The 22301-nt window shown below is 32.3% G+C and overlaps 4 protein-coding genes across 5 annotated transcripts in view; 3 read left to right on the forward strand and 1 right to left on the reverse strand.

The window, feature by feature from the left end:
* Positions 1 to 10482, forward strand: part of LOC100163574 (ras-related and estrogen-regulated growth inhibitor) — an 86875-nt gene extending 76393 nt beyond the window's left edge. Inside the window, exons 5-6 of the mRNA XM_001946427.5 lie at positions 178 to 356; positions 8438 to 10482. Coding sequence (XP_001946462.2) covers positions 178 to 356; positions 8438 to 8699 — 441 coding nt within the window. The 3' untranslated portion in view covers positions 8700 to 10482. The remainder of the gene's footprint in view (positions 1 to 177; positions 357 to 8437) is intronic.
* A 497-nt stretch (positions 10483 to 10979) lies between these two features.
* On the reverse strand, positions 10980 to 18016 carry LOC100162837 (peroxiredoxin-2). Of its 2 annotated transcripts, XM_016805554.2 has the most exons (7): positions 17887 to 18001; positions 13339 to 13378; positions 12508 to 12691; positions 12255 to 12372; positions 11956 to 12195; positions 11717 to 11882; positions 10980 to 11137 (listed from the first exon to the last, which is right to left on the reverse strand). In XM_016805554.2, exons 3-7 carry the CDS (start codon positions 12662 to 12664, stop codon positions 11081 to 11083), a joined length of 738 nt encoding a protein of 245 aa, XP_016661043.1. In that variant the 5' UTR covers positions 12665 to 12691; positions 13339 to 13378; positions 17887 to 18001; the 3' UTR covers positions 10980 to 11080. The 2 variants fall into 2 exon arrangements, with proteins under 2 accessions (XP_016661043.1, XP_008184453.1); XM_008186231.3 differs by lacking the exon at positions 13339 to 13378 and having other exon boundaries at positions 17887 to 18016.
* On the forward strand, positions 17920 to 20622 carry LOC100569071. Its single transcript, XM_003245426.4, has 3 exons — positions 17920 to 18045; positions 18242 to 18421; positions 19963 to 20622. Exons 1-3 carry the CDS (start codon positions 17955 to 17957, stop codon positions 20595 to 20597), a joined length of 906 nt encoding a protein of 301 aa, XP_003245474.2. The 5' UTR covers positions 17920 to 17954; the 3' UTR covers positions 20598 to 20622.
* On the forward strand, positions 20601 to 21964 carry LOC100568986 (myb-like protein I). The gene is made up of 2 exons (XM_003245425.4): positions 20601 to 21359; positions 21467 to 21964. Exons 1-2 carry the CDS (start codon positions 20635 to 20637, stop codon positions 21561 to 21563), a joined length of 822 nt encoding a protein of 273 aa, XP_003245473.2. The 5' UTR covers positions 20601 to 20634; the 3' UTR covers positions 21564 to 21964.
* Positions 21965 to 22301: the final 337 nt, after the last annotated feature.

The raw sequence follows: 22301 nt of genomic DNA on the forward strand, positions 1-22301 counted from the left end.
TCACACAACGCTATACTGTCTATATAATATATATATATGTATACATATTATGTTTGTCGATATTATATCGTGTCTGTAACAATAAAAGTCGTATCAATAATTAGAGAATATATTAATATACATTATAATATTATAATAAAAAATAACGTTTTTCTTTCTTTTTATTATTTTGTGCAGACCACTTGTTTGTACGATCACATAAGATGGGCCGACGCATTCGTAATCGTCTACAGCGTGGTGGACCTGTCGAGTTTTAACGAGGCTCAATACCTTCTGGACGAGTTGAGCAAACACAAGTTGCCGTCGTACTTCGCCACGCTGTTGCTGGGCAACAAGAGGGACTTGGACCATTCCAGGTAAAGCGTGCGAATCTCGTACAACAACATTATTAATAAGCTCATAATAGGTATATAATATAATATAATATATATGTATAAAGTTGCCTAACATTCGTAGTTAATTGTTGCGGGTGATTGCGTGCGCGTATATAATGGGGACGGAGCAGAGGGGTGGTAGATAGAGAGAGGCGTAGAGAGAGAGAGAGATAAACAGGGAGTGTGTGTGTAAGAGAGAGGGAGTGAGAGAGTGGGCGGGAGAGAAAAATAAATAAAGATATTGGGAAAGAGAGAGAGATCGAGCGGCGAAAAGGAAAGAAATCGTATTGAGGAGTGTGTTCGGTATAAACTATAAGCGCGCCTAAAAACACGAAAGTACCTATATAATATGTATACACTATACACTATATATACTTAGCAGACGTCCGCAGTTAACATAATATATCTATAAGTCCCGTAAATATAGCGTCTCGGTGGTGCGCGCGCCATCATCGTTATAATATTGCAATAATATAAGATAATAGCCGTAAGACGATACGTGAGCTCTATTGGTGACATTAAACATATATATATATATCATATTGTGTATTATTTACCTGCGCGTAAACAATAAAATATAATAATTACGCGTAGGTGGCGAAATGAAAATTGCCAGCACCGTGTCGTCTGCTCTATCTTTCTCCGTGCTCGCGTGTTACGTTGCGGCGGAGGCAGCCAGTATATAGTGTCCTCGCGTGTCTCATTGTTCTGGTTTCTTATTTATACTTACATGAAGCGTTATATATATATATTTTTTTTTTATCTCTCTATATAGTCTCTTCCCGCCGTGTCGTATGACAATAATTATAATTACGTGGAAAACTATACTACAACCGCCGCCGTCGCCCGCCGTTCCCACGACTTCCTGTTCGTGCATTACATATATATATATATGATATATACGTATAAATTTATACACATATCACTGTGGGACTTGCCGCGTTTCCGGTTTGTGTGCGAGCGTATTTAATCCGTCGTTTACCCTCCGCACGTGTTTCCACGTTTTTTACGACTTTTGATGCAATAATGTAAACCACACCGAAGCCGATCTTTAGTTTTTCTTTACATTTCTGCTACTGATATATCTCACTCACCCTAATATCGAATCTTCCAAAAATATCGGACTATTAATTAGCCCCGCAGTAATTTTTGGCTTCCAGCAAAATGCGCGTTTGATCACCGCGAATTCAAGTATATTGGTATATTACAGCTCGTCCTCGTAATATTAATGGTCACGCTTAGGGGAACATGAGAGTATAATGGCAAACACTTGAGCGAGCGGTTATTCTAGAGCAGTGCTTCTCATACTTTTTTTTCATGGGGCCCCAGCACCTTAAATTTACTGTAAAACTGTCAAGGCCCCCTTAATCAAAATCATTAATTATTTTTTCTTAGTTATATACTAAAATTACATGTAATATTCCAAACAGATACATTAATTATTTATAATGATTAATGATATTTCGGTTATTTATTAACTAATATTAACCTACCCCACTTAATTTTAAGTCGAAAATAATAATTTTTTTTTTTTAATCACTTAAAGAAAATAGTTAAGATAAAATAAATATTTCACGACTCCTCAATAATATAGCCCCGGCCCCCAGTTTGAGAAACACTGTAGTATTCCTGATATTGATACAAATTACGTCACATTGATCTAAAATATAGGTAATACATTTAAACTTCTTCGTTGATTTCATATATAGTTATGATTTTTTTAAATTTTAATTCACAGGTCCTAATTCTCAAGTTATTAAATTATTTGAAAAGACCTTAAATAAAAATAATTGCTGACGCGCGTGCATTAGGGTATGAGTAATGATGCGCATTGTTATTTTCCATTGGTCGCAATCAAATGCACACAAATTATTACAAATTGAATAATGAATATATGTATTTGGTGTACAGAAGTGCCTATATAGAACACAAAAAGTATAATATCAACTAATATTTTTATTCAAGTTTAAAGTTCTAAATTTGTTTTTATCGTTCTACGAGATATAGTTACTCATAGGTATACTAAATAAAAACAATTAATGCGCATTACTATGGGCATAAAACGATAATACGGATTGTAAGAAAACAATTATAAAATATAGGTACCTACGTGATATAATATTCACTGCGACATGTCCAATTGTCCACATTTACAGGCCACCGTCTGTTCTTATCGTTTTATTATTTTAAAACAAAATTATATTGGTAAAACAATACAATGAGTCCATAATGGCATACAAAATTATGCATAGGTAAATATATCATAGGTACTTTTAGTGTTTGAAAAATCTTTAATTTTTAGATAATATTCGATAACGTCTCAATATAATGTGTTATCAAATTTTACGTCTGGTTAATTGATACATTTTCCTGGTTCATTAAACTTAGGTATAATTATTGGTCTACAATTATAGACACTGAGGTGAGCTCCACGATAATTTGTCCGCCTTGCGACCCCATCCCACAACAACTGATCCACGTGTTAATGACACACATCGCGTTTCTGTACACGTGTGTTGCTCTGTTATGCGATTGTTATAATAAAAACGGCTCGCAAAAAAAAAAAAAAACGTAAAAAGTACAATGATATAATAATACCTCCGAGTTATTATAATTACCTATTAATAGCGATATATGTACCTACAAATTACAATATACGCGTATTCAGTGAGCCGTCTGTTGATATTTTTCGTGCGTATGACAGGTACCGTCGAAGACGTGAACCGATCGTTGTTGTATAATAATATTACGCTAATTTCGTATATAATAATGATCAACGTGACAACGTGCGGTTTCCTTATTATTATATTTTGCAATTTTCCACATCCACCACGTGATCTTGACGGCGATTACCAATAATTATACCTAAACCATCCGCACAAAATTATATAATACAATATAAATACTGAGCGTGTCTGTACACACGTTACCTTCGGTCGTTTAAATGTCACTCTAAGGGTTTTCGTTCGCAGACCTCGTTCTGAGAATGTTTTAATCTTGTTCTGGAAAAAAGAGAACGCTTATCGCGTAGTGTGTATAGGCTTTTTTTTAATGAATTTGCACAGCGGGAAGATGAAAAAATAAAAATGTGACACTCGCGTAATATATTGTTGACCGATATATTAAAATGTGAACACAATATATGGGAGTTGACACTTCCGGGAATACAAAACAAATTAAAACGTATATTTTTATAAGTATTAAAAAAAAAATAGTATATGTATATAATATACTTGTATACATATACTTACCCACCTTAGAAACCACTTTATAAATTCTAAAAACAATGTTAAAACATTATTTACCATAATAATATATAGGGACGGCATTCACGCCGAAATAAAGATTGGTCAGCAAATCAAGTGATCGCGAATAGTTCCAATATTATGTAATTAAACTATAATTATTGTTGAGCTAAGTATAGTAGGTTGGTCGTTTCGGATAGCACGATTCCGTATGTTTTTTTCCTTTTTGAAAAAACTTTTCTGTTCAATTTTCAACAAACTATGGTCTGTCAAATTTATCTTAAAAACAATGTCGCCATTTATTAATGCTGTACTTTATTATTTGCCAATTTATTCAATTTTTCTAAACAATAACTAAACATTTTATACAAAAAAATGTCATGTTTGTGCAATTTAACGTATAGGTATACCTACAAGTTTCGTCAACTTAGAAGTACGTAGGTATTTAATTATGAATAACGTACATAGTATATAATCAAAAAGTATAAAACACGGTAACTAAGTCAATTACGTAACTTTTGGAAATCTTGACAGAAATCTTAGGTGAAAAAACATACGGAATCGTGTGCCTTTAAATGAGCACTATATTCCGTTCTCTACGCGCAGATAAGGAGCGTACGGAAACGTGTTGGTCTCTTGACTTTTACTACACTCTTAACTGATTTAATTTCGATTATATTATATTATAATTATACCGTCATTTATACCATGGATTTTATAATATATTGTAAAAAAATGCTTATATGTACCTACGTTATTATAACTAATAATTTGGTATATTGTAATTATTTTGATCGAATATTTTATAGATAATTGAGACAATGTACTCATCTTTTGAATAGCATTAATGTAATGGCTAATGATCAATAAAATGTACAGGTAATTGATTAGGTGCCGTGATCTTTTCGATATTCCCTGCTACGGCCGGGAATTCCTACCAAGTAACGTACCCGGAAATTGCCCAACCTTATATATTATATGACTGCCATATAATATTTTGTCTCTATATTGTATTTATTTATTCAAATTTGACAAACGGTTGCGCGTAGGAATGAGAGTTTTTTTGAACAAACATTGCACGGAAACGGTTCGTCTGCCGCGTGTGTATATTAGGTATATTATTAGGCATATGTACTCGCTGTATATTATATTATTTTTTATACTGTTCTTAAATTTCTAATATAAGTACATTCGGAAGTGCCTATATGGCTATATTATATACATACTCTCAAGACAAACATCACGGATTTTGTTAGTCCTTTCTGTTTTGTTTGTATTCGAGTTTCCAATATTGAATTCATTATTTTCAACTAAGTTACGTACCTATTTAAATACGTTAAATATATGTATACATATATTGCGTAAGGCGGTTAGATACGCGTTACGCCAAGATAACGCTTCGGATAATAATAAGCAAAATAGACGATCTCAAAGTGTCAGTCGGACTGATGTTCATTCGGTAGTGATAATTTAGTATTGTTATTCGAAAACCGTAATACGCGTACAACGACGTACGTGTTCGCTAATCGGTGTAAGGATTTAACTGTGTTATAGTTTGAATAGTTCACGTTCGCAAGACAATACGTCTTATCACCGGCAAAAAAAAAATAATGTCCAAATAAATAATTGTTTTAGTTGCTACTTGCTGCTGCTCTCTTTAATACGTACGTGACCGCATCGTAATTTCCTCAACAAACAGTCGAGTTCGCTGTCCTTTGAAAAAAAAGATTTTTTTGTATCGCTTTTAAAATTAAATTTTTGTAACATAATAAAATGTTTAAGAAGTCTTACGAAAAAATGTTAGTGTAAAATGTGAGAAAAATCACTATACCTATATAATATATATATATTTACGATATACTTGGTACATTTTGTTGAGCGTATAATTATTTGTGATTCGAGACTCGTAGGTGGATCTCTCACAGTTATCCGTCGTCAGAATTACCACCCTGCACCGGAGGACATAATTATATAAGACCAACGCATATACCATGGAGGAATGTAAAGCTTCTTCGGAGCGTTTAACAAAAATGCAATATATACATCGTTCACGTTTATGACCTATATATAAACATTACAGCGTAGAGTATTCCATCGGAGGGCTTCGAAATAGAATCGACTTTGTGCAGCACCCCTCGAATCGTCTCGACGAGATGCTGTACCGATCGCCCTAAATTGTCCTTAGAAAAACAAATCTAAAAATAATCACGAAACTTGTTTAATATAAAACTTTTTTTATTAATACGGAAATAACACTGTACAACCATACGTTGCAGCCGGGTCAACATCCCGAGAAAAGGCTTTTTTGTCCCTCATAATAATATTAATATTCAATATACATATAATATAATATGTGGATTAGATGTATTAAATATTAATACAAAATATAATCTTTACGCGCGTGACATATTATAGCTGACATCTTTAAAATTAACAATGCTTATAATTTATATAGGTACTATGCGCAGTATTTGTGTACAATGTAGATTGACTTGTGTAATACTATTAAAATATAAAAACAAAATAAAATTATATTCTATGCGTAGAAATGTATATTATTATTGGCTGCGAAATCCGTGAAAACGAACTTTAAAATATATATGAATATATGACTTAATTGACGTACATTCGTTCAATTTATATTTTTTAAATTTTAATCTTAATTATTATACGCAGGTGCTTTAATATCGAACTTTTTTTTTTATTTCAACCAATATTAAACTTTTTGCGTCGGTCAGTTGGTAGGTGAAAAAAATACGGTTGTTGCTTCCGGGTATGTATGTATGTATACAACAAATTAGAGAGCAATTTTCACAATATATATCTCAAGTATAATTATACTAAATATAATCGAAATAATCAATGGTACTATACGGGGTTGATAATTTATTCGCTCCAATAAAAATCGTCAATCGATACACCGCTTTCACTTTCTAACGTAACATGTCCCATGTATTATAATAATTGACAGTAATACGTTAGAGACAAACGATCCAAATATTTACGTTACATGTAGGTACCAATAATTTTCCCTATACTCGTCACTTCTGGATGAACATTAAAAATAAATATATATAATTTCATATAGGTATTAAAAAAAATAGAATACAGTCATAATTGTATATAGAAGTTTTTAATAAAATTACGAGTTAACCATAAGACCGTTTAAACTTATTCATATGTAAGTATAACCGTGTGCCTGGTAATTTGCATATCATTATTAGTTACCTATTAATAATTGAATTTAGTCTTCAAAGAATATTATATTGTACCCACATCGCTTTGCTTACATAATTCAATTAAAATAATTGTACTTACATGTATTTTAACCAGCCGTACTCTTACATAACATACAGGGAAATGAAGGCACGAGTCACGACAGTGGTGTACCAGAATAGCCTATCCGGAACGCCGCGTGATCTTGATTTTACTATCGTAAAACTTAAAATTGAATAATATAAAATATACTATGCTATTAGAAAAAAAGAAGAGATTCTCTAACGATTCCTTGCACGTTTTTTAAATTTAAATATTTTATTCTTAGTGTAAAATATAAATTCAGAAATAAACAATTAAAAACTTTTAATTTTAAATATTTTAAAACTAATACTTTTTCGTTCTTGTTCGAATGCCGGAAAATCCGTTGAACAAAATATTTTATCATTTATGAATAATAAAAAAATATTTATATTTATTTTGCCTTTTGATCTTTATAATACCAACATATGTCCTATTCTAAATACTTCTGCAGTACAACTAGTTTTAGCCACCATAAACACAAGCCCTGACTTTTTTTTAACTTGTAGTTAACAATTATTAATGCACTTAATGTTTTCTAATTACCACCTTGGTCACACGTAATGATTTGTATAGAGATAAATCATACTTTGGCTAGATATCATGTACTCAGGCATTGGCTATCTGTTTCTAACAGTTATTAACACCAAGCAAAAAATGACAGGTTATGTAAGACGCGTAGTTAATATATATTAATATGTCTATGTTTCAAACACATATATAAATATTAAATTAAATGTTTTGTATTAACCCCTGATATAGATAACGTGGTGGCGTGGTGCCATAACATCAGTTACCTATAGATGTTAACTTAACTAACGCATTATTTGTAAAATATACAGCTAAACCATTTAAAGGCACTTAAACTAATTAACTTAATATATTAAAACGTTATCAAGTTTTTTTGTAAATTAATGAACTGTTAAAAATAAAGTTTGAAAGAAAGTGAATATTTTTTAGTTAAGTGTTATTACCCAACTTATCACCTTATACTATATATGAGTGGCGTAGACACGATTTCTGAAAATGGAGGATCAAAAAAAGAAAATGAAATAACTAAATAAGAGGGGAAAAATGGAAAATCCCCCACCCTCTCAAAACTTTTTACTTGGGTAGTAAAATATTTAACAATAAGGAACAAAGAATATAATTTGAATTGATTCAAAATTCACATTAAACACAATATAGAAGATTATCATAGACATATATAAATAAATAAATAAATTTATTTATATGTCTATATGAAGATTATCCACTCCAAAGCCAATGGGAGGGGATCTGACCCCCACGCCACCCCTTGTATACGCCACTTATATGTATTAATATAATTATAGGTATATACAACGAACATCGCGTACGATTATACTTAGATATAATACAAAATAGTTTATAAATCATAAGTAGGTATACCTAACCTAACCTAACCTATACCTACGCCATCTATATTATATTATATAATAAATATTATTATAATGTATATTATATATACGCATAACTAAAAATTGCACTCGACTGTTGCAGGCTAGTGGCCGTGGACGCGGGACAAGAGCTGTCGCTGCGGTTCGGCTGTCAGTTCTACGAGGTGAGCGCGGCAGAGAACTTCGCGGGCGTGTCGCTGGCATTCCACTCGCTGTTGCGCGAGACTCGGGCGGTGCAGCTGCTCCGCGGGTTGCCGATCAGGCGCAAGCTGGGCGTGAACAGCGTGTCCAAGGTGCTGGGCACGATATTCGGCAAGAACAGCAGCAAGCGGGACCGGAAGAAGCGGCCGTCGCTGAGCATATGACCCGCGTGGGCGTCCGCCGACACGGCCACCGCTGCGGGCGCTCCGAACACGACGCTCACGCTGTGAACACGTACGCGAAGAGAGAAAAAAATCGAAAATTGAAAAAATATAAAAAAAAAAAATTAAAAAATTGGTCTCGAGACCCGCCAACCACGACCCCCTCTCCAACCCCTCCTCCACATTCATATCCTTACCGATAGGTTTGTTACTACCACCAAAGCAGTCATCGTCGTCGTCGTCGTCACCGTCATCCATCACATAAGACGGGTATAATTATAATAATATCGCCGCAGTTTGGTACATCTGCTGCGGCGACTGACGTGTAAAATATTATATTAATATCCCGATTTAAATGGCGGCGGTGGCAGGCGTATAACATCCGTTTCCGTTACGGATGATAAGCGAGGAGAAGCTCAAAATAATAATAATATTATACCGAAGCCGTGCGTCACGATAATGCTGCCTATCGTCGAATTCGCCAACCCGAGAGATTGCGAGAAAAAAATAAATTCGAATTTTTTAGGATATAGGTCAAACGGGTCGGTCGTCGCTGGACAAAAACGGATGGTGTATCAATATTAAAGTCGACGGCAAATTATAATATTACGATGTGGCTGATATAATTCGTTATCGGCTGCCGATGACTCGATTTTGAGAGAAACAAACCGTGTTTTACCGTCACGAGCCGATGGCGACAGAGTGTGCAAAAAAACGGAAACGAACGATTCGCGTTTCTTGTGCGTAAGAAAAAATTTGCCGCCCCTCCGCAGGACTTTCAGCGACGAAATAATCATACACACCTGTCCGTCGTGTATGTCGGTTGAGTAACTTGAGTGGACGTTACAAGTCTAGCGAAGAGTCCGTTGAGCTTTCTCGGCGGTGGCCAAGTTTTCGGAGACGATGACTAAAAGAAGCACATAATATATCAATGACTTGCTATTGTATACGCCAAGTCCACGACGACTTGGGCAATGTGAGACGATGTTGTATGGATATCATGTTGGCCGGCCGGTCATGTTTTCGCAGTGGTCCACGACACGGATGACGAAAAGCTACGACGGGTCGATACATTATTTTCAAGTATTTTTTAGGTTACTCGAAAGTCGAAATCCATCCTCCGCCTCCTCACTCTCACTCACTCTCTCTCTGATCTCATGAATCGAAGCATTTTCAACGATTATTTTTCATTAACTCGATGTATTATTTTTATTATTATTATTATATTATTAGGTTAGTTTTACTAAGTACTTGTATTAATATCGTAGCTTTTATATAATGTGTTTAATTTAAAAAAAATATTCTGTAAGTACGACAATTATTTATTATATACATTTTTAACAATAAATTAATCGGCATAGCATCGTCGCGAATCGGTGTAACTCACACTCGTCACGTGATTATTTGATGTTTAATGAATAGTCTGCGGAGACATCATCGGGTTAGGTAGGGCACCATGCACGGTACATATTCCATCATTGAAACAGCATAAATTAAAAATGAATGTCAATTTTTTTGTTGTTATTAATTTATATATTATAATATAATCGTACAAGCGGTGTACATAGATTATTACTTATTAGTATCTAATAGTATCATATATTCGTATATATATTATATTAGATTTTAGGTTTGTTGTTAATTATGTGTTAAGATCGATAGCTAATTCATATACAGGTGTGTTGTCAAATACGCAAGCCATTACCGAGATCCGAATTACGTTGGTGAGATGTAAATATCACGACACTATCGATTTGAGTGGAAATTGAAATGTGTGCGTGGGTAATATATTATTATGTATTATGTGTTATCGAAAATCCGATTTTATTATTGTCACACTCCGTGTTATCCTTGGTTGACGTTTAATGCCATTGGAAAATAGTAATAATACACAATCGTGTGTTACCAATATTTTCACATACTTACCTAACTACACTGGATAATATATTATATTATATGCATTTTTTTTTGTACACTGTTGTGTGTTATAAGAATATAATATTAATTGATGTTGTACTCGAATTGATTTTACGTGTATCCATTAAAAATTTCTGCAACTATCGAATTAACGGTACTTTGATAATATGTCACTAGTAACTTTTCTATTTATTATATTATATTATACTGTAGACGCTATAAATGCTATGTTATTGTGTAAATAAATGCATTTTTATACTTACAAAATATAATACATGTATGTGTCATGAAATGTCAGTGTGTATTATTTCTATCATCAATACTTGGTGAGAAATTGACGTATTTTAATAAAAATAAAACATTGTATTGAAATAAAAAAAATATTATTTAATGTTTATGTCTTTGTGATGCTTTATAAGTTATAAATAATTATGTTTTGGCAATTGAGAGATCTCCACACGGGTGGGTTATAATTCGATCAGTCTATCAAAATATTCTTTCTTCTTAATAGGGTCAGGAATTATCTGAAACATACAAATTATATAAATTAATTTACTATTAATGTTTGAATTTACATTTGCTAGTAAGAGTGTTCAACAGAAAAAAAAACACATAAAATTGCAGATAGCAATTTTTTATTGTTTTAATCATTGAAATATTATGCAAGTACAGTGTGTTGTTCATACACAATTTTTAGGGTAGGTGGTTTTTTTTTTTTAAATTTTTGAATACCTATGATGACTGATGAGGAATATTCAGTTCAAACAAAATTTATAACTAAATCTTACATTTTACTAAGATTAAAAAATTATTATTTAACAAAAATAGCTACATGATTTGAATCAAAAACACTAGTTTATAAAATGAATGAAATATTTACACAATTTGCAAGTTCAAAAGAACTTATTTCATTTTTGTTAAAACAAATCAAGTTAAAATGTGCCCTAAAAGTATATCCTGAAAGATAATATTATAGTTGGAAATAAAATTAATCAAGATTCTTTTATGTGTTTCTAATTTTAAAATAAATGTTTGAATTATCAAAAATATAAGTTGAAATAGATTTCAATTATTCTATAATCACAATAAATCATTGATTTTACCGTTTGTTCACCAGGTTTCCAATTAGCAGGACATACTTCTCCGTGCATATCTGTATATTGAAATGCTTGTACTAGTCTTAGAGTTTCATCTACACTTCGACCAACTGGCAAGTCATTCATTGTGATTTGTCGGAGAATACCTCTATTGTCTATAATAAACAGTCCCCTAGAACAAAAGCGAACAAACAAAAATAAATAAATAATTTTGTTGTCAACAGTGCTTTATACCTAGATAATACCTCAGGGAATGACCAACATCGCTCAAATAAACACCATAATCTTTGGATATTTTATGAGTCATATCAGACAACAGGGGGATTGACAAGTTACCCAAACCACCATCCTTTCGCGGTGTGTTTACCCAAGCCAAATGTGTAAAATGTGAGTCCACTGATGCCGCAACAACGTTGGCATCAATCCTCCTAAACTCCTCAATACGGTCATTGAAAGCTAATATTTCTGTTGGACAAACAAATGTGCTGCAAAACAATGTAAATCATTACTACTCGAAGGTGCAGGGTCCAAGATAAATACTTACAAGTCCAATGGGTAAAAGAAGAACACTAAATACTTCCCACGAAAATCTTTTAACTTCAGTTCCTGCAACGAGCCATTAATGACGGCTGTGCCCTTCCAATCAGGAGCTGGTTTTGATACTAAAAACAAAGAGAGCAAACAGTCATATACTCATACCAGTCATACCTATTAGTCGGCATAACCTAAAGTCAGTCATGTATAGATGGTATACAACTACACAGAATAACAGTGATTACTTATTAGTTATTACTCACTCAATGCTTTGGTGTACTGCAATTTGTGATTGGTAGATTCGATGGTGCTGGATGGATAGACCGATCCGTTGGCAAACTTCTTGCATTTGAACTCATCTGCATTGCTAATGTCAACGGTGTTCATAGCCAAATATACCAAAATTAATTTAGTGATCATCGTGTCTCCTCGGTTAAATATGCGAATCTGTCGTTTGTATTTGGTATTAATAAAATTTAAAAAATTTAAAAAAGACAAAAGCCGTTCGGGAACATAATGACAACGTTAAAAATATGGAGATTCCGAATTTGCTCGATGTGTTATAACTAATAACTAATAATAATAATTAAGGTTATTGTGTAGAGTTCAGTGGTACTATAGTGCAACAGCTATATTCGGTCGTTGTGTCAGTATAGTTTTCGTCTGGTCTTTTTCGAAACAATTTCGTTGTTTGTACTTTGTATCGTTATCAGCCGCACTCTGTGATAACGAAATTAGGAAGAAAAAAAAACACCGGAACCACACATAACCACAATATTGAGTATGTAGGTTTACCCGGTAAATACCATAATGATAATTCAGCGCGAAGGTACATTGTTAACACAAACGGTATCAAATCTTAGATCATCATTATATAGTATGGATGGAGCATTGGAGCGAATAATATGCCACAGCGTAGTAAATCGATATAAAAATAAGGTGGGCACCTGGGAAAGTGGGTGTTGCTCTGCTGTACACTTGGTTACAAGTGGGTCACTGTAATAGATGGTGTTAAATTTGAATACAATAATATTATATTACTTAGTATATTTCTATATTTGATGATATTATTGTGAATAAAGTAATACATTTACCTATTTACATGGAACCTTGTTTTAAATTGTCAATCCTTAGCTGTAAAAGTTGAATATCTTATACATTTTTAACTTCGAAATTATTTTTAAATTTAAATTTTGATAAATATTGTCAAAATTTGAACTTTAAATGCTTGTAAAAGAAATGTGTGCTTATGTATTTTTAATATTTTTCAACTGCTATTGTAACAATATATCAGTATTCAGTGGCCTTGTATTAAATGTTCACACTTTTTACCCAAACAAAAATTACCGTTTTTCCTTAATTTTTGTTTTGTTTTTCTCTACGCTTTTGAAAACTATTGAGCATTTTAAACTTTGATTTCCTGAATGCAGAACTATAGTTTCACTTTCCCATCGAACACGATACTGTTGAAGAAAATCGAAGCAGTGTTACTGCCCCAAATTGTGATGACAGACACAAAAAAAAAAATAAAAAAATAAAAACACACATTTTATTGTAAAATCAATACATGTTATCATCGCTCCGCTCAGAATCTAAAAAGTTGTCGATATTAAAATTTAAAACATGCTTGAAAAAAATAAATATTCTAGCTGTGGTTAATTACCTACTTTTTCTCCACTATAAATAATAAAAATAAAATCATCCCGGTCCAGTTCATTTTTGTCGCTAGCGATCCTTGGCTACTTCTTATTTTATTGAGGTTCTGTCTATTTTTAGCTTTACAAATGTATTGTAAAATTCTAAGGTAATACCCACACGGGAAACTCACCCACTTAATAAACGTTTACTACGGGATAGTCGAGAAATGGGAAACTGTATCTACTACAGCACCTACCTTATAGCGGAATTGGGGGGGGGGGGGTCTTGACCACCCACTTATATCAATGTTAAAAATGTTAGTCCCCCCTGACATTTTAATGGATTTCCGCCTATGTAACCTACCTAAAATAGCTATAATAGTGTAGTGGGTATACTTTTATGGCTATATACCGTTTTAGTACGCCACTGTCTGAGCGTATTTAATATCAAAATCATCATAATAGTGTTGTGTCATCGTATTCTGTAGTGGGTAATGATACCAGTGGTGTCAGAGAAGGGGGGAAGAGGGGGCAGTTGACCCCTCGGATAAAATCCAAGGAGTGCAAAAGTATAATTTTGCCCCCCTACCACATTAAAATTGAAGGGTAAAATACAATCGTATTATTATATTTATTTATATATTGACATATTGTTACTTTTGAATACAACTTCAGGTATATAGTAAATATGTTTCTTTTAAAACTTATTTATTATATTTATTTAGATACTGTTATTTTAACTTCAGGTATGAAGTAAATATTATGTTTCATGTTTTTTTTTCAATATATAAATGTATAAATTCAATCATTAAATTTAAAAATTTATATATTGGTAAACTTTTACTATGTTAAACTAGCTGGTAAACTTTTAAATAAAAAAATATATATTCATAGATATACTACATATATCAAGGTTAAAAGAATAAAATAATAAGAAAGGTTTTCTGTTATCAATTACAAATAAATATATTATAATAGTTGTTAGGTTTTTTTTAGGTTTTGCCCCCCCCCCCCCTCATGAAAAATAGTTCCTGCGCCACTGAATGATACGAACGATTGAACGAACCAACTGACTGAACATTAAACAAAAATCACGTGATGGGGTTGAAGTTGCCTAAGCAACACCGATAAACATATTTACCGATTGGGACGATCGTTTGAATTCCGGAAGGCGCAGACGTATTCCTAAATATTAAACTTTTATTACGATAATGTCACTGACACTAGTCGAGTGCACATAATAAAACTATATAATAATATTTTGTAAGTAGGTGTGCGTGTATACGAGTGTGTTTTTCCTCCGACATTTGTAAGGATTAATATTTTATTATCCTGACGCCTTTTTGCTGAAGAGTCATCCGGTCTCGACATTACAACTGCACCGCTGCAGTGTAAAATTTATTATAATGCAGCTGCCACTGCATTCGTTTCGTTCGGAAGTTCGATAATATTACAATTGCGTATATTATATGATTACCTGCCTATAGTCCATACCAATACGTATATACGAAACCCATCCGTTGTAGGTGTATATTATAATAGACGCGAACGTCTGACGATTGATTTGACTTAAAAGGAAATCTGCACAACGACTATATGTGCGATTCTCGATTCCAGATATCGTATATAATAATATATAGGTATGCAGGTAAATATATTATTATTATTATTTCCTATTATTATTGTAAAATACGTTCTGCCACGCAGGTCAGGTAATATGACACAGCGAAGTGGATAATATAGTACTGATGTACTATATTATAATTAAGTAATAACATTTAACACGAGTATATAATTTTTAGAATAAATATGTTAAAAAATAATATTGTAAACATTACACAATTACACAAAGTTTAAAAACTCATAAATTACTAGTTTGAATTTAGAATTTTAACCTTTAGAAACATCAAAATTAAAATAAAATTCTTAAGGATTAACTATATTTACAATTAAAATTAGTGGTTCTTATTTGAAAAAATTAAGTTTGTATCATCACAGCAGGTCACACCTTTAGTTGTATAGAAATCCAAGTAATTATTTGAATATATGATCTTATTATAATAGTGAATTTGAATAAGCCTACGTAAAATTTCCAAAAATCAGAATTTTAATAAATTTCTTTTTAAGAATAAATGAAGGATTAGCATTGTGGGTGAATCACTCTAATACTCTATGTGCCTATAAAGTATAGACAATTTTTAACTTCAATAATATTTAAGATTGCAAATATTTTAAGACAATAAGACCGTTCTAATAATTGTTGGCGTAGGTACTTATACCTAAATGCTGCAATTGAAACTGATTTTGATTTGCATAGGATATATTTTAAAAGATATTTTTTCATTGTATAGTTATATTGTTATGATTTTACATCCACTTATTAATTATTATTGTTACCGTTATTATATTTTAATTTCTTTTATATCATGCATGGAGAACAACTGATGTCTACTTTTTGATTTTTAATTATCATGGATCAAATTTTTGATTTTTTAGGTGGTGGGCCGTAAAAGCTGCAGACGTTTTATGGAATACTCACGATATTTTTCCTATAAGCTGTGTAGAAATGGAGAAATAATAATTGTTATTTTAGTTTTTTATTTTTGATTTTACGAATTGAAAAAAAAATCATTATTATTCTCGGTTTAGGTGGGTATACAATAAGCATTATCTAATTTGTAAAGGTACGCACAATTACGTAGGCAACGTTAATATACGCACATAATATTATGCACGCACGCACGCACGCTTACGACCTATATTGTACTACTTGTATAAACACAACGATTAAAGTATATGTTTGCAGGTTTATGCATATTCGTGAATATTGATGAAATCGTATCATCGACTTTTATATTTTAGTCACCCTTTTAATACCTATACTGACAACCGTTAATAATAGAGTTAATATTATTTTTAAATTACTTAACCTGCACCTGGAGTGCGGCCTGAAAGTTGACTTTAGTCTATTATAAAACCATCCAAAGTATACACGCGTTTATTAAATGAAAAATCCGCAACAAAATTATTGTAAAATTTAATTTATTGTAGTATGTACCTATAACCTACTATGAGTACTATGTAGTATGGTATTATTTGGAAAATATTATCTTTATAACAAATAAATATTATGTACATAAGAGATGGTATATTATGTTATTATAAAAATAACATTTTTTAAATAAATGATCTTCTTGTAGGTACTCGGAAATATATTTTTGAAGAAAACAAAATGTAAAAAAAGTTAAATATTTTATATAGCTATTATAGCTGTATATATATAACCAATTTATCAAACATTCATACACAATCTATTTCATAAAAAAATAAAACTTTAGACTCGCTAAATGTAAGTTTCAATACGTCATATTATTAATAAGTAGATAGGTACATGCTTTGCTTTTGTCATTAAAGATAATACGTTTAAATAGTTTTACACTTTATTTGCTTGGGGACCAAATATTTATACTATTAAAATAAATATTAAATTGTATTGGATTTTTAAATAAAACTTATGAAACTAGTCATTGAATACCTAAAGTGTTAGATCCCAATAATATTAATGACTATATTGAGTAATAAGTAATGATTAATGTAAGGTAATAGTTCTGATTGTTCAAATTAATTATTAAGATTTACGAAAGTATATCAGCTATTCAATATAAAATGTGAATAATAACTATATTGTTTAAATGACGTTTTATATTCTTCATACGTAAAATATCACTATATATTTATAAATAAATTACAAAAACGTTAAAATGTGTAACTCACAACATTTTTCAATTTACAAAATTAAGACACTTCAATAATTTCCACTGCATTTCAACTTATTAAAGTTATATAATTGTGGTTAATCATAATATTAATCGTTGTAGATTACTACCGATCCAAGACGTATTGATATTGATAAATATTTTTTAGCTAACTAAATTTTATTATTGAAGGAAATGAGTTCGGAAAAAAAAATAAAAACCATTGAAAATGAGAGTGATGATAACTTACCGTTCGATATTTACGATTCGGATTACCCGACAAGAGTTGTTTCTTCCGAAAACAACAGTAATTCTTTTATGGACTCGAAATCGTCAGTACGTGTGGCGTCGAACACCGGTGGAACTGCATTAAACGATTTTGATGTGGACGATGAAGAAGACTTCATAAGTAAGTATTGTTATTTATTATAAAATATTAATTATTAATACGTTAAAATAAAACTACGTTTTCAAATGTATAGCAAAAACATTTTTTTTTTTTTTTTTTAAAAAGGTGCATTTGTTTGAACAGTTTTGTTTTGTTTTTAATTTATGGCCTATTCCCTCATTTTAGTTTTTAATGTGTATACGGTGTGACTTTTTAGAAGTGTATTTTGCGTCTGGCACAGTACTGAAGCCGTCCGACAAACCGTACGATCTGCGGTCGAAAATATACGAAGCAAACCGAGAATTGGCAAACGCCAGCGAGAGCAAATTCGTGAACGTGCCGGGAAAAGTCAAGTTCGACAACACTGTCGTGGTATTGGACAGTTTCGAAGACATTGGTATGTCGTTTTCCGTGTTTGCGTTGACAATATAATACTTCGTATGTTTAATGAGCAGTACAGTGGCGTGGGTTTATGGGTGTTTGACACCCCCCCCCCCACCATTGGCATTTTCCCTCCTGATAAATATATTGTTTATAGGGTTTGGGACTGCTTGCAAGTTATAAATTTGTCTTATGAAGTGGCGAAATTAAATACAAAGTTTGAATTTGTATATTTGTGTATTTTTTAAATTAAATGTACATACAATTATCGGGAAAAATTATATTTGGATAACATTGAAAAATATCTTAAAAAATATTATTTTTGGTTAGGTACAATAGACGATAATTTTGAGATTTGGGGAGGCCGAAGCCTAATACCATACTGGCATACTATTATAAAATTGGATAAGCTTAAAAAAATTAAGTAAATGTTTGGGAGGGGTGGAGTGCTGTTAAAGTTGTTGGTGGAGCTTGGCTACAGTTGGCCCTATGTTCCCATATGTAAGATTTCATAAGTTTCTTTGTGACAAAACTGTGTTTAAACTATAATTGACATCTAGATTGTATAGATTGTACGAATGAATGAACATCAGTACGTGTTCGTTGATCACGGTGTTCGCATATCACATTATTCGTTATTACTTCTTTATTAACCTAGTACTGTATGCCAGTATTTTAAAAAATTAAGTTGTTGTTTATTTACCTATTTATTTATCATGTTTATATACCTACTTATTTTTTAGTTTTTTATTACCAAAATTGCAATATGTTTTATGATTTTTCAAAAATAATATAAAAATGTTGCTACATAGTACATATATTTAAGCATATTTTGAGAATTTTGACTGAATATTTCGATAATTTTTAGTGCAACAAGTCAAGTTCTGAACCCTTAATTTATTTATATATGAAAACTGTAAAACTTGGTTTTAATCTATATTTAAAACACCCCCCCCCCCCATTTCATAATCCTGGCTACGCCACCGATGAGCACATGCTTATATTATGTACGGTAAATGTCCACAGAAGTAAAACCTACCTTCAAATGAGCACTGATTATATATCTTATAGGGAGGAGACGAGCGTTATTAATAATTTTTTAACTTATACGAAAGTAATTTATAATTTTTATAACGTTTATTATGTTTTTAATTTTTATATAGGTATACATTATTTAAAATACTTACTGAAACCTAAATACAATAAATTACCTATTTATAATGCTCCCGGTTTTTTTATATATTAACTGTGCAGGTATATAGGTAGTACCTATTATTAGTACCTATTTCAGTTTATATTGTTTAAAATTATAATTTATTTCATGCCTAACATATTACGTTTAGCATAACGTATGGTTACAAACGATAAATATATATATATACACATATTGATTATTAAGGGTTAAATATTATAGCAGATATTAATTTAAATTAAATTATGGCGATAGTATTATTTGTTAACATTTTAATATATTATTTACTATGGGCCTATCTGTGAACTTATATGGACGATGTTTATTCTCAGCGTTATTATAAGTCGTCTTAATAATATTTATAGGTACAGTGTCGATTGGCACGGAAACACTTCAAGGGGCCGAGGTTATTTTTTCCGATCGCCCGATTGATGACTCCGAGGATAAAGACATTTTGGCGAAAATTGATTTGTTAAGAGACGATGATGCAGACGACCAAAACGACGTGGTATGCAGTTCGGCTACCGATAGGACGCAGGACACAGACACAGACGACAAAGCTTATTCAAGCACTTCGTTCAGCAGGAGTTTTTCGTCTGATTCCGACGACCCGTTGTTCATAAACGTCATAGAGTCCGGGGACGAGTTCAAGACGATCATGGACCGGAACAACAAGACCCGCCAAGGATCAGCGATTGACGAACATGTGACGTACTTCCCGGAACTGTTCACCCACACGCAATACAAGATGTACGAAAACTGTGCTGAAAAACCGTTGGAAGAAGGTGATGTAAACATATACGTTCCCAAGAAACTGGACGCGGAGGAGCTGAGAAACAAGCTGAAGGTAATCACCGGAGAGCGTAAACGTGCGGTGCAGATAGTGGGAGCAACGAACGACAGGAAAGTCGACTGTAAGCCCATGAAAAAAGTCGGTTGTTTCGCATCGTTGCGGAACGTGCAAAAAAAAAATCAAGCAAAATATAAAAACATCCGATAAAAAGGTCCAACCGTCGTCTGCTCAGATTCAGCAACAGATGATCAACTGCAGCAACGGTAACAACAATAACAACAACAACAATAACATTAATAATAATAATATAAATAAAAACAACAAGGCTCGCGTGACATATTACTTTGAAATGGACCCAAAGGGTAAGCTCAAACCGTTGAATAGTAAGAACAATCGGCAGGCAGTCGACGAAACGAGTTCTTCGAACAACTGCAACGACAAGTCTGCGAATAGGTTCTTCCACATAAACCTGAGGGCGGCGAAAAACGGCGAAAACGCCAAGCCCCGAATAACCAAGACGCCAAATGCAGATTTGTTTCTAGAATTTCAGACGGACAAGTCCGGCAACAACAAGGGGGCAAAGTTAGTGATCAAAAAGAAGCAGTCCACGGCCGGGGAAGAGTTGCAACTCAGCCCGACAAGCTTGAGCGGTGGAGGTACCAACAAGAAGTCCTCCGCCGCCGGTAGCGGCGAACGTCCTCGTTTGCCGGGCTACAACGGCCTCCGATCCGAGTACGGGCTGTCGGCTGAACAACTGTTGGAGAGGCGCAACACGAGAATGGAACGAGAGAGGCGGCGGAAAGAGTTGAGGCAGAAGAAACACGAAGAAGAGCAGAAGAAGAGAGCGGAGAACGAAAAAAATTTCTATAAATGGCTGCAACAGAAGAAACAGTTGAAGAAACACGCAAAGACCATCAGACGCAGCTATCCCATGAACAGACTGACCGTGTCTTCAACAAGAGTTTCCGTGTAAGTTTTTTTATAAGCTCGTGAGCCTATATAACATACTATTTATTTAGCAGTTTTTTAATTAATATAATATTTTAATTGTTGTTGTTTTTTATTTTTAATATCAGTAATTCTATACACGATAATAATCGACGCAAAGGATCATTTGCTTTGGAAGAGTTGTTAAAGATCAAAGACGAGAATAGCGGATGGTTTAAGTTTTAAAAAAAATCGTTATTCGTTTATTATATAGAGATCGTTTATATTTAATCAGTTACTACTTATTAGTTATTATGATATATTGTAGGTTGATATGACTGTGGATTACCTGCATGCTGTATTCGAATAAATATACCTACATGAAGTATATTAAATATAATAATATGCAATTTATAGGTATATTTAAATGAGATATATTCAATAGTATTCTATAGCTGTGGTTCTCAACATCTTTATATCTATCTTCAGTACTACTTAAAAATGTTCACTTACACCTTAGACTAATATACAGTTATGTCTTTATGAGTAAATGAAAAGATTTTATCACAAGCTAAATAATTATAAAACCATGAATCGTGATAAATTCTGAACAGTGTTTATTGCATAATAACCAAAATAAAATATTCAATTAGTATATTTTTATAAATGTCCAATTTGATTGGTGTATTCAAATTTATTAAATTTAATATTTAATAAGAATCAATACTAATTTTTAAAACTATTTTATCCACATATAGATTTTAAGGTTATGGTATTAGGTTATTTTCATATTATATAGACGTGATGATGTTGAGAACAGAGATATTCTTTATAATTTATACATTATACATGCGATATGCCGATACGTAAATAATAATATATAGATTGACTATTGACATTATTGAATTACTGATACAATAATTATACTAACCTATCACTGCCTACGACTGGTAATTATGTATTCTTCCAATCTGTCAATTTAAT

This window comes from Acyrthosiphon pisum, chromosome A2, assembly GCF_005508785.2.
Source record: "Acyrthosiphon pisum isolate AL4f chromosome A2, pea_aphid_22Mar2018_4r6ur, whole genome shotgun sequence".
Taxonomy (NCBI): domain Eukaryota; kingdom Metazoa; phylum Arthropoda; class Insecta; order Hemiptera; family Aphididae; genus Acyrthosiphon; species Acyrthosiphon pisum.

Bases quoted from the DNA above. Each gene is read 5' to 3' on its own strand.
- LOC100162837 (XM_008186231.3), bottom strand. From the start codon at position 12,664: ATGATCACTAAATTAATTTTGGTATATTTGGCTATGAACACCGTTGAC. The intron at 12,373-12,507 runs GTGAGTAATAAC...CTTTGTTTTTAG, and splicing joins GCAGTACACCAAAGCATTGA to TATCAAAACCAGCTCCTGAT. The intron at 12,196-12,254 runs GTAAGTATTTAT...ATTGTTTTGCAG, and splicing joins TTCTTTTACCCATTGGACTT to CACATTTGTTTGTCCAACAG.
- LOC100569071 (XM_003245426.4), top strand. From the start codon at position 17,955: ATGGACTCGAAATCGTCAGTACGTGTGGCGTCGAACACCGGTGGAACT. The intron at 18,046-18,241 runs GTAAGTATTGTT...GTGACTTTTTAG, and splicing joins CGATGAAGAAGACTTCATAA to AAGTGTATTTTGCGTCTGGC. The intron at 18,422-19,962 runs GTATGTCGTTTT...TAATATTTATAG, and splicing joins GGACAGTTTCGAAGACATTG to GTACAGTGTCGATTGGCACG.
- LOC100568986 (XM_003245425.4), top strand. From the start codon at position 20,635: ATGATCAACTGCAGCAACGGTAACAACAATAACAACAACAACAATAAC. The intron at 21,360-21,466 runs GTAAGTTTTTTT...TTTTAATATCAG, and splicing joins TCTTCAACAAGAGTTTCCGT to TAATTCTATACACGATAATA.